At 48.3% G+C, this 12,075-nt stretch overlaps 4 protein-coding genes across 4 annotated transcripts; 1 reads left to right on the plus strand and 3 right to left on the minus strand.

Moving 5' to 3' along the window:
* Positions 1–5: 5 nt before the first annotated feature.
* E1B28_010465 (uncharacterized protein) lies at positions 6–3,417 on the minus strand (the record flags this gene model as incomplete). The annotated part of the gene is made up of 4 exons (XM_043155431.1): positions 6–2,159; positions 2,227–2,506; positions 2,558–3,078; positions 3,130–3,417. 4 exons carry the CDS (start codon positions 3,415–3,417, stop codon positions 6–8), a joined length of 3,243 nt encoding a protein of 1,080 aa, XP_043007899.1.
* Positions 3,418–5,741: 2,324 nt separating this feature from the next.
* E1B28_010466 (uncharacterized protein) lies at positions 5,742–6,867 on the minus strand (the record flags this gene model as incomplete). The annotated part of the gene is made up of 4 exons (XM_043155432.1): positions 5,742–5,804; positions 5,859–6,184; positions 6,242–6,626; positions 6,682–6,867. The coding sequence occupies 4 exons, from the start codon at positions 6,865–6,867 to the stop codon at positions 5,742–5,744; spliced, it is 960 nt and encodes a 319-aa protein (XP_043007900.1).
* A 2,793-nt stretch (positions 6,868–9,660) lies between these two features.
* On the minus strand, positions 9,661–10,065 carry E1B28_010467 (uncharacterized protein; the record flags this gene model as incomplete). Its single annotated transcript, XM_043155433.1, has 1 exon — positions 9,661–10,065. One exon carries the CDS (start codon positions 10,063–10,065, stop codon positions 9,661–9,663), a length of 405 nt encoding a protein of 134 aa, XP_043007901.1.
* A 729-nt stretch (positions 10,066–10,794) lies between these two features.
* E1B28_010468 (uncharacterized protein) lies at positions 10,795–11,784 on the plus strand (the record flags this gene model as incomplete). Its single annotated transcript, XM_043155434.1, has 2 exons — positions 10,795–10,848; positions 10,903–11,784. 2 exons carry the CDS (start codon positions 10,795–10,797, stop codon positions 11,782–11,784), a joined length of 936 nt encoding a protein of 311 aa, XP_043007902.1.
* Between the last annotated feature and the right edge of the window lie 291 nt (positions 11,785–12,075).

The raw sequence follows: 12,075 nt of genomic DNA on the forward strand, positions 1-12,075 counted from the left end.
GTTGCTCATTCATAACAAAGAATGAAGATTTGACCGCTTTTCACACTCAGAATCACTGCCCCCTGACTCTGGTCAATGTTGATCGTCTCAACATTATTCAAGTCGAGCTCCGGAGGGACTTCTAGCGTTCTCACTTCTCCCATCGTCTGTTGGATTATTTCCCTGTCATGGTCGTAGATATCGACGTAAGGTGGGAAGGTGACAAATCGAAGGCGTTTGGGGTCCGATTCCGATCCGATTCCATTCGACGCACGTTCATGTCGAACAGTAGTCCAATTGAAGACGGGCTCATTTTCTTCATTTCCAACTTCATGTTCATGCCCTGCTCTCTTCCCTTCGTGGTGCGGCTGCTCTTCATCCGGGACGTACTCGATCCATACTGCGTGTCCGAAATCAACGGCAACAAGAGGTCTTGGTCGCTCATGTCCACCTTCATTTTCACCCAACGCACCACCGACACCGGCACCAAAACCACCAGGACCACCAGGACCTACACCATTGTCGTCGCCGTCGTCGTCCGAACCTGGACCATCACCATCGGGCACATCGTTATCTTCCTCATCGTCGGAAGTTGGAGAGTCGAGAACGCACACAACTTCAAAAGGTTCTGCGACATACCATATATTCATCGGATCTTCCTCCTCCTCCACTTCTTTTTCCTTCCCTTTCGCCGATCCCCTCCGCTTCCGCCTCCTACTACTCGAGTGCCCAGGCTCATCTTCAGCTGTCGGTACTGCTGAACTCGGCGGAGTATCAAGCCCTGCCAATAACCGATCACGATTATAAGCCTCCATAACCACCGACCCGTCTGGAGGCTCGTCGATCATATACAGCTCCAGTGGGACATTTCTGAAATCTGCATCATTTCCGGCAAACCCAAGGCCTCCACCGGTAGTAGTGGTAGTAGCTGGCACGGGAGGAGGAACAACAGGGGTGTTACCCCCACTTGCACTAGGCGAACCATCATCATTCGCATCCGCGACTCCGTTAGTCGTATGTCCATTGACAGGCCCACCGTTGGTGCCCGTGTTGGTGTTGTTGTTATTGTTGACACTAAATATCCCATCTCCCAAACCTAAATCAACACTCGTCGTCGGTGCCCCCGTTCCCATTGCTGCTGTTGCTGCTGCCGCTGCCGCCGCCGCCGCCAAACCCGGTAATCTTCGTCCGCGTTGACGAAGCTCGACCCAATCTACACCACGCATCGGAACACGGAAATAGTGTTGCATAAGGATAAACTTCGTTCGGTGGGTCAACTGATCGTGAGAAGCCAGTAGAACGACCGTACACGACACCCGTGGCACTCCACCTGGACCGAATGTGGGAGAGAGCGCCCCGGATAAACCTGACATATCACCACTGCTGCTTCCGGCGTTTACACCAAAGGAGCTATGGGATCGCGAGATAGAGTGTGGCGAAGAGTATCGTGTATATGAGTCGTCATCGCTGCCGTCGTCGTCTCGGTCTCGACGCTTGTAATGGGCGTGCGAGTTGACAAACGCAGGAAGTGATGGCCACCATTGACGAACGAAGTGCGCAGATTCAGGGTACCACGGAGGGAACGGGAACGGGTTGATGGTTGAGGTGTCTACCGAGGAAGTAGGAGGTGGAGGCGTGGTGGTTTGGTTGTAAGTTGAACCCCAGAATAGGTGTGATAAACTTTCGAGGACTGTGGGGGCCGACAGCGCTGAAGGCGATGAATTTGTAAAATGATGTCCTGCTTCAACCGATGTCGATGAAGACGCAGAGTCTGGAGGAATTGTCTCGGATTGGGTGTCGACCCCGGGTTCGACGGCAGACCCGACCACCTCACTCTCATTGACGAATATAACTTCTTGCATGGAATCGGAGGTAGGTGCTGCCGTGTGGTGCGACCTAACTAGAGCTGTTTTGTCCAAGTTCGGAGGTTGGGAGAATTTGAAACGCTTCACGATGCTCTCCCATGGACGAAGACGGCCACTGATCACCGGCATGCTGTCGCCTACGTCGTGTGGGGTTCCCGACGTCGATGGGATGGATCCGCGGCCGCGCTTAATCTTTTGAACATGCCCCTCGAGATGAGAGAGTGGGTAGAAGTGCTGGAAGGCGGAGTCCGAATCTTCGCAATGTATAACAATGTTGTTGGCGTAGAGTATGCATGACCAGTTGGATGATATGACCTGATTCGAAAACCATATGCTGCGTAAACAGACAGAAAAAATACTGATTTCAAGTTGGTGCACTTACACACTCGATTCCGGTATCAACGAAGACATATTCCTCCCTCTCCCAGTCTAGGAGAACGTAGAGTCCAATTGTATTGGATTCAGAAACCCAGATGAACGCACTCAGAAGGCGAGCACTGGGATCCAATAGGAAGATGTTCATGACTACGCCCGTGGTTCTGAACGATGTGACATGCGAGAATGACGGTGGGGGATTCGAAGATGAAGGATCATTACTTCGTTCAGAATCAATGAAGGAGAGGCGCATTAACGAAAAATGCATCAATCGGGTATCGTCGTAACTGAAAAATGACGCGTCAGACCTAGTCCAATAAAACAACCAGGTCGCACACCTTCCATTCAACACCTTCGCCATGGTAAAGTACACCACCTTCTCATCAAACTCAACTCGACATTTCCAAAGTTCCCATTTCTCGCCAGGTACCCACTCTGCCAAACACCTGTCTGTCTGAACGTCCCAGCACACAACCTTTCCCGTTTTCGTAGCGCAGAGGATGTAGCTTGATGTGATAGGACTTAACCAGTCCACCTCTTCATACGGTGGGGATTGAAGAATCCGGTACCACGAGGGTCGCCGTGCCGAGTCATCTTTTTCCATGTTGTCGAGATAATGATTGTTGCTATTTCTAATCCCTGTATTTCGTCTTCCTGTGGCCGGATGAGGACCACGGTTGCGCCAAGCACGTTCATAATGGTGGGCTTTGTTGACAGACATTATAAGCTGTGCCGAAGGGAGATCCATAAGACGCTGGAAGCCCTTGAGTGGTAACGGTCTACATCTTCGCAACAGATCTGCAGCAAGCTTGCGGTATACAGGTCGAGTTGTTGTAGAATAGTAGAGTGACTTGCAGGTCTATTCGAAGAGCATTAGGCGAGGACAGAGTAGAAAAGTCAATCAACACACCAGATGTAGAGCATGGATATCATCAAAGTCGAGATAACTGGTTATATTCAGCAATAAATCGTATGGAAGTGTGTATAAAGTTCGTCCTGTCCACATTTCTTGCTCGTCTTGTAGTGCAAGCTGTTCTGCGGTAGATGCAGTAAGATCCTGTATTATTCCAACACCAGGTGAATAGAAATTTTGTTGTCCACGAGGATTACCAGTAAATGGTGAGGACAGGTCAAGTGAAGATGGTGGTAGGAGGTTAAGTGGTGAATCCGGCCTCTCACCCACGGTCATTCGGGCCATTTGCAGGTCAGGCGCTTTGTTGTCCTCTGTCCCTCGGAGTTGTTTTCTTTCCCTGAACAAGTCTAAGCTTCACTCCAGAGTCCGGGATTGGGATCGATGCTGGAGGTAAGCGTCGTCCTCTAGGCAATTCGTCAGCCTTACTGAGGCGGCGCCTCGTTTTGTTCGCTTATTTTTCGTTTCCAGGAGTTCGGTTTCCGAGTCCCGATGGCAAGCATAAGTAAGCTGTTTACGGTACGGCAAGGGACGGTTTTCGTAGCAACTCTGGGCGTTCAGTTCTGTAGGCTCTCGTTTGCGACTGTGCTCGATCTCTCTTCTGATTCCTGCTCAACGTACGTGGCCGACTTTTAAGATGACCCTCCTCCATCAACATGTGTTCCTAAGGCTTCTCAGGTTATGTGGCAGCAGCCTGACCATAAAACCCAGCACGAACCTCGAACTTGAAAGATCCTGCCGGCCGCGGATGTCATCAATCAACATTCGTTCCGAGTCCATCCATATATTACCCAGGGGTGCTCATAACGTTTTCCCTTTTACTTGGGACTCTGACGACGGTTCAAATCGGCAAAAATTCAGCGACCATGCGCACTAAGGACTGAGGCAGATAGCCCATCGGAATAGCGGGCAAGCACTTAAGCAGCTTGCACACCCAACTGTATCCCAAAAGGCCAGTTGACTTTCGTATTCAGGGAGCTTCCTCAGTGGTTTAGTCTGTCCGTTGCAGTGAGAATTCAGGTAGAAACAGTAAGAGCTACGGTTTCTAAGCATCTCAATGGGGATTATTTCACCACCGCTCCCAGGTAAGTTTTCTTTCGGAATTCGATGTACGACTGTTCGTCGCGTAACGTTAGGGCCTGGAACTTTCCTTCACCTTTGAGTGATTCAGCAAATATATCTATGGAACTAGATATCTGAATGGGAGTCCCATTCACTATAATCTGCTCACGGCATTGAAATTTAGGGCGGGACGCGAACTGTAACACCATCTCCGTGTCCTGACTCGCCCCCGAGCTCAATTCAGTCCACTGTTACTGTATCTGAGAGATGGTGTGCCAGTGCGGCCTGTTACCACCAAGTGGCCTCTAGGTAAAACCGAACTTCGACCTTTTCAATCTTGGATGGCGTCGTTGTAGTAAAGGTTTACCTAACGGTCTGGGCTCTGTATTCCAGCTCTGTATCACATTTTCAAGTCTCCATTTCCCTTACTTACTACAAGCTAAACTGGAATGAATGTTCACCGGGCCAGTACCGGCAACTCGAAGCGAGGAACGATTGGTAAGCAGGGCAGCTCAAACCAGTGCCACGAACTATCAGTCAGTACCAGTGCTCCCCTCGTTGAAATCGAATCCCCGTCGACAGAAACATGTCCCATCGACTGCGCAGCAAATTTTTCTCCGGTATAAAGGGTGTCCAACTTGATTTGCTCGTCAAAATCATCTTCCCTCAGTCTACGGTACGTCCTTCGTCTCTACGGAAAGCTACGAACTTTTTCTGATAGTCATGCAGTTCGACGCTGTGGGACGGATTCCGAGGACCTGCACGGCTGCGACAAGGTTACATGTCGAGCAATGATTTTGTAATCAAGAGATGTACCCTGGTGTGCCAACCCCTCTCAAACAGCTATAATACCTGGCATCGACAAGGGACACAGGTTGATGGCCTCAACATGCCCTTGACACCTGAGGTCCCATCTTGCCGGGAAAAATGCAGGAAATCTGGATACTGCAGTCTCGGATACGGTGATGCATGATGACACGGAACATTATTAGGCTAGAACGGGTGTGTTAACATTTTGTTCAAGCATGAAACCCTCTCTCACTCATATCAAAAATTTTGACGATGATTTCACACAGCTTTGCGGTACTATCAAGCAACGCCAACAAGGACCAATTTTGCAGTTCCAATGGCTCTATCATGGATATTCGAGCAATCAACCTATCCTGGTTAAACAACATAATGCGGAGGTGTTACTCGGAAGTTCAGATTTGACAATTCGCTACATACCGCATCTGAGGTGATCTCGCTGCAAAGTCGACCGCAATGATGTATGGTGTACCCACGGATGCTGTTTTCCGGCCGTATCAGGTACATCTTCATCTTCCAGCCGAGGTCCCACTAAGATGTTTTACAGTGCTCTCCTGTTGAAGTGTTCAAATAATCATTTCAATGTATGGATACTAAATATATGGAGATATTGTACTTGTCGAAAGGTATGGCTACAGCTGTGTGGTTTGCGAATACTAATACAGAAATAATGTAAAGTGCATGTGCAGATAAATATGGGCCATGCGTTATCGTGGCTTGCTTTGGATGAATTTTCGGATAAATTAGAAGGAGAGAATGCTGAGACGTTGGTTTATTGGTAGCGTTACGGCGGTCAAAAGCCATCCCTAAATCCAATTGGTAAGTCACGGTAACGTTTGAGGTTGATGGAGAATACCCACATTATAGATCAAATATGTGCTTTCGTCGGACGCCAAATCCCGTTTCACGAAGAACCGCCATGCGATGAATGTACCCGCAGCAGTGAAAGCTCCGCTACACACCAATCCAATGTTCCAGTACCAAGCTAGTGCTATTGACCAGGCAACAAGAATTGCGGAGATGTAAACCCGAGCTCCTTCAGGGAACAGGATTGGCAGAGTCTTCCTTCCCGCTTGACGGTCTCCTTCGCAGTCGGGGAAGTCTTGTGCATGGATGGTGGTGAATATAAGTGCGCAGCTGAGGATGAGTGCGTGAATTGCAATATCATCCAATTCAAAGTGTGGTGCTAATAACAAAACCATATCAGGACTCCACTCGCATTCAATTAGAAGGTCACACTCACAAGCAATGAGTGTCGCTCCAAGCTCGAATCCACCATAGCCGAACACATTACACATGTTCTTGAGGAAAGGATTTTCGCTGAATTTCATATCATTGTAAAGATATTCGGCGATTGTCAAGAATAGTGTGGTGTAGAGTACGCTCTGCCCCATGGAATACGAAAACGCGACGTTTATGGCGAACATTATCCAACGTAGCCTCATTGTGTTCTCTGAAGTTATGCGTCCTGCAGGGACTGGTCTCCAAGGTTTGTTTATGCGATCCTCATGTCCACTGTATGCCTGGTTGGCACAGTTGAACTGAAGGAGTGTTGTCCAGATCCAAAGCAATAGCGTCAGATAACGTTCAAACGACGATATAGGTCCGGCGACAACCGCGAATGTCGACTGTAAAAGCCAAGTAAGCGCTCGCCTCAATAACGAAATCCGCGGAAGTACTTACCACAGGGAACATCATCGTTTTCCAGTCCGATCGCGTAAAGAGGAATAATGTGTGGAGGAAATAAACTGCATCTCTTTGAAGTTGGACTACAGTTACTTCTTTGAGGTGTTTCCATGCCCTGAGGACTGAAGTTGCGACCTTTGAAGGGGCCAACTGCTTGTCGTGTATCGATTTAAAGGAGGACATCTTCGATGGAAGGAAAGATGTGAAAGTGAGAGGTAAGTACTTTGATAGCGTCCGCAATCCTAGCATTTATACTCCCAATCTCAGAAGTACTGTACCGAGTCAGCTCTATCGGTAAGCAGTGTAGTTGAAACAACGCTCTCTCAAAGGGATAATGTTTGGTTGTTGCATTAGATCAATCGGTTGTTACACTCTACAGCTGTCGTTCCCCGCATAGTTCACAGCGATGATAATAGCCATACCGCCCCCGACGGTAAGATAGCCGTCAAGTAATCATAAACTTAACGCGCGCTGTCGGTCATGATGACTCTGCCGGGCTGTGCCAACGACCGAATGTCTTGATAGTGGTTTTGGTTTTGAGTGGCCGTGTACCCTCCCCGAATATGGCCAACAAATTGAAATGTGTGACCCTAACCAAGGCCTGGTCGGTTACTTTTGAATTTGTCTGAACCTGAACCATCCTTCGCTGCAGTTGGACCCTTCTGACACAACGGCATTTCTCCTTCAGACCGCAGTTTCAAACAAGCGCCTCAGTGATTCCCATCAGCTCAAGCTGTTAAATTTGTACTTGTACAGCTACTCACGCCAGATTTCCCAGAAATTATTTCTGGCTCGAGTCAAGTTGTAACGGTCCCGAATTTTGTTGGATAATGCCATTGACTAGTACTCCGGACTTGACCGACCCCCGACATCAGCTCTAACAAGTTCCGTCGCACTCCGCTAATTCCGACTAAATAACAGGATGCTCTCGTTGGATCCATTACAACCACAACAGCGTCGGTCACACCCTTCCGTCTCCCGGCTATATTTCCTAACGCTCGAAAGGGCGACTCGGGAGATCTTACCGTCTATCACAGAACTCGGATTAACATCACCTGAGATGATAAATAGGCAACGTCAACATGGGGTAATAATAATCTTGAAACGTACCTGAAAAGACGTTCGCTATTGAATGGATGCGTAATATCGTGATTATTCACAGGCTCCATTTATCGACAAGAGACGGGAAACGGAGAATATCAAAGTCTTTGAACCATTTGTAGATCCGCTGATGGGTAACTGCGACCCATTAGTCTCACAGTATACCTGCCTGCTACGGAGCACAGTTTGACTGCGTCTGAGTCGCAGAATGATGGGGTTAGTTATGATCTGGGTCCGGGTCCTCCTAATGATCGAATCGAGAGGTCTGTCGTTTCTGGTGGGTTTACATTCTCGCCCGGTCTCCGAAGGCTCACGTTTGTTGCGGTTGGTGGCTGGATCCCATCTACAAAATGATCTTACGAACGGAATGGGTAGCGCGTGCTGAGTGAACGTGAACTGAAACCCTGCGACTTTTCCGGCCTCGTTTGAGGAAAAGTAAAGATACCGAGATGACAAACCCAGTCCCTTCAACGAACGAAGAACAAGAATCGGCATAAGCACTGGAACTTACTCATCATTCTTTGACGGGAATGCTTAGAAAGTAAGTTGCTTGACTCGAACTGAGGATCTCATTCATCATTCATGATTCTAGTTCCTGTTCACAATACCTGGGCAAACATGGACCTTCATCTCAACGGAAATGTCAGCATAGCATAATGGCGGATATAGCGGGTCAAAAAAATGTATGTATTTACTTATGATTATGTTATGGATTGATGGTCGACTTCTTTCAGTGTTTCAACACCCGCGGACGAGCTATACTTAGCGAGCGCTCGCTTATGGAGTGCTAAGAGTTGGCTATGGAGTGTTCAAAAATTATAGGAAATTAAAATCACTTTGACACAGTACGATCTTCACTCTCTTTGGGAGCAACCTTTCAGTTTGAGAGACAGTGTAGACGTATTGAACGTCCAACTGCCAAATGCTATGGCTGTCCGTTCCGATTATAATTAACCAGAACGATTGGCATCTGCAGCATTTTTCTCGAGTGATTCAGATATCTTTGAGGATAATGTTCCGGTCATTGTTTTCTGGTGTACGGGAGGCGAGCTCGGGACGCGTCTCAGTGGCAACTAAGCACTGCACTCTACCCGCAACTTCACTGGGGCTCCGTGTACTACCAGTGCCTCTGACTCCAATTCTTCCTAACTGTAGGTACCGAGAAATCCCGTATATGTCTCTGACTCGACATTTCCTTCACCACTAAAGGGTTCTACTCTGAGACTCTGTAACGCGCTGGCAAACACAGCCTACCACCGATCCAGTGGACTCCGAGTTGGGCTGTACAAAATTTCCCGCGCCTCAATTCCAATATTTGGCTTTCAAGCACATGCAGCCTCGACGCTAAGTAACTCAATGGCAAAGGATATCCAACAACTATGTTCCAGGAGCGGACCGTCACGGTAAAACTCTAACGCAGTTAACGGCGGGGCGGCCCTCCGTCGTCGGAAGTTGGACCCTTTTTACAAATTCGGTGCGTCCCCGACGGCGTTTTGGGCTCTTTCAGCCCGTTATGCATGTGCAAGACGATCCTCAGCATGTGGCATGAATTGTCGTTAAAGCCGCAACTCACCAAACCGTGGCGCAACCGTCTGAGCCGTGTGTGATCCATCACCGTTTCGGCGTTGATGAGGTTGTCCCTGGCTGATCAATATTGTCAATTGAATCGGTGAAGATGCCGAACTGGAAGGAGTTGTTGCTGAGGTCGATTTGGATTAGTAACAACAGTACACGGATAAACAGCAAGCTACGTCAACAGCCGAAAGCACGTTATCCGTTATCACTCCGGCGTTCAAACTTTTCTCCTTCATAGCCACGACCGCTTGCTTCGCCGAAACCTGAAAACCTGAAACTATAATCGGAATCCAATCGGAACTACTCCGTTCGTTCGATCACAATCGTAATCCCCTGCGATTTCCGCGTCTTTTTCTTCCTTCGGGGTAACTTTACTGCCAGGGTCTGAGGTAACCACTCGGAAGAGGACAAGGCAAGGACATGTGTAGGGGGGATCGAGATGGAGAGTCCGTATCCCCGTCGCTCGCCGAATGACCCAAAGTTGTGACGGAGGGGAACGCGACCGTCGGGAGGGTTCGGTACAATTGACCCTCGCGGAATGGGTTGGCTGGTATAAACCTGGGTTATAGTCTGAGATAGGGAAGCGTTCAATGGAGTCGAATCAGTAGACTTGATAGAACTGCTGCTCTCGGAGGGGGATGACTCAAAGTCAACGACATGGCGAAGTGCAGCATTCGAGTAGGCGGGGGAGGGGTCCGAGTCCATGGTTGGACATCCACGAGCAAGGACTTTAGTTGCCAAATGAGGAGTCCCTGGCCATGGCTTTATACCAATTTACAACAATGGGAGAAAGCAGTCACCCAAAATCGGCCTTGAAAAGAACATGAAGCATGGAGCGCCGGAAATAGGTTACTAAGAGCGCGTGGGCTAACAATGGGCCATCCATGTAAGTGATGTTCACTATCTTCAGCTTTAAGAGAAAGTTCAGTCGAAAAAGTTGAGAATAACGGCTACCACTGGTGAACATTCTTTTAAAGACTCATGTGACAGTGTTATTCGGACGACGGGAATTCCTTGAAGGTCCTGCCAGAACATTGATGAGCATCACATCAGATATCGAAAGCCTCAAGACCCACGAGTTATTCCATGAGGCAGCACGTTGTGCTGGGCACCATGCAGCGATAACCCATAAAAGGCCAACTTCCTTTGTCCTGAGCATGACAATCGGACAAAGGAGGATGTCCCTGAATCACGTGTAATACGTCACGCGTCAAGACGCGCCCCCACGCGAGTTTTTGAAAGGAATGAAATGATATAAAATAAAGATAAAGACTTATTCGGAGCCCACCTCTTTCCCACTTCCAGGCCTCCTTTAGTCTTCTTCCTCTACTTCCCTCTCTTTACTACGCCCGTCACATCACAAGCCGAGATCCCAATTCTGAACGGCTGGCCACTGATTTATTCATCCTGAGAGAGAGAGACGCGACAATGACAATGGCAATGAACGAGATAGTGATGGACAACTTGGAACGTTACTTCAAGGAAAATGTAAGCTCCAACGTCAAAGAACAAGAATCGCTTCGACTGACCTTTTCCATTTAGGAAAACGGTGCCCTCAAATGCAAAGGTCGTACAGTTTGGAAATGTTATAGCGCAAATCAGACACTCTCATCGATACAGAGGGCAGTTGAGAACAGTGTGGTGGTCGACGAGAACTCGACGATGGAAGGCTGTAAGGGTATACCGATCGAGTGCCTCCAAAGAATGGATCAACATCTCCGTGAAGCCTATAGAAAGCTCGTTCTAAATGAACTTCCTACACGTCCTTCATCTTCATCTTCATCTTCAGACGATTCCACTCCGCCTTCGACTCCCACCGAGGGCAGAAGTCCTGTCATGCGCGTTGCTCGTATGACCGACAGACCGCTCTTCAACCCTTTCTCAGACGAACAAGACTATGTCGAGTTCATGCTCAAGACAGCGTCAACCATGGCTGTCGGTGCGTTTGACCCGTTCGAGGATCAACTACACGTTCAGGGTAATGCGGTAAACGTTCCCATTCCCATAGAAGATGACGAGGAAGCCATCTTTCATTTACCCTCGGCCTTCGACGTCGATAGCGAACCTGATGCGCCCCATGCCGAACTTCTGAAGATTATGGACAACGAGGATCAACCTTCCACGGAGGTTATGCCTTCCTGCAACTTTAGGGATCTGGATCGTTTAGGACGTCGAATTCCCCAGGTTGAGCTGAACCGTACAAAACGAAAACAGTTGCAGCGTCGTTCGGTGGTAAAATACGAAGTAGACGCACCGATGATGGAGGGGAGACCAACCAAGTCACCGTCAGCACGGTCGCGATATTCCCAATACATGCCCACCACTTTTAATCCATCCGACATACTTTCTTTTCCCAAAAAAGGACAGATGAAACGCCACCCTGATGAACAGAGGCTGCTTCTGCGGTTGCTTCTGGATAAATAAATTTTGTTGATTTATGATTCGTTATTTGTATTTGATCCTTACCTACTGTGACTTCATCTCCTTACTTCTGTACTTTTATGAACCGTCGTGAAATTGTATGTATCGGCTTTCAAGTCCTCTTTCTTCGATTGTGATATCTTCTGCCATACATGTTTTCGATCCGCGAATATAAATTGTACCATCATTGTTGTATCTCATCCCCTGCTCAGAAGAATGTCAAGGAGGGAAATAGAATCATGAAGGGTGGACATAGAGTAAATTGATGGGAAGAGCGTTGAGTTAACGCGCCTA

The sequence above is a fragment of the Marasmius oreades genome, chromosome 6, assembly GCF_018924745.1.
Source record: "Marasmius oreades isolate 03SP1 chromosome 6, whole genome shotgun sequence".
Classification (NCBI taxonomy): Eukaryota; Fungi; Basidiomycota; class Agaricomycetes; order Agaricales; family Marasmiaceae; genus Marasmius; species Marasmius oreades.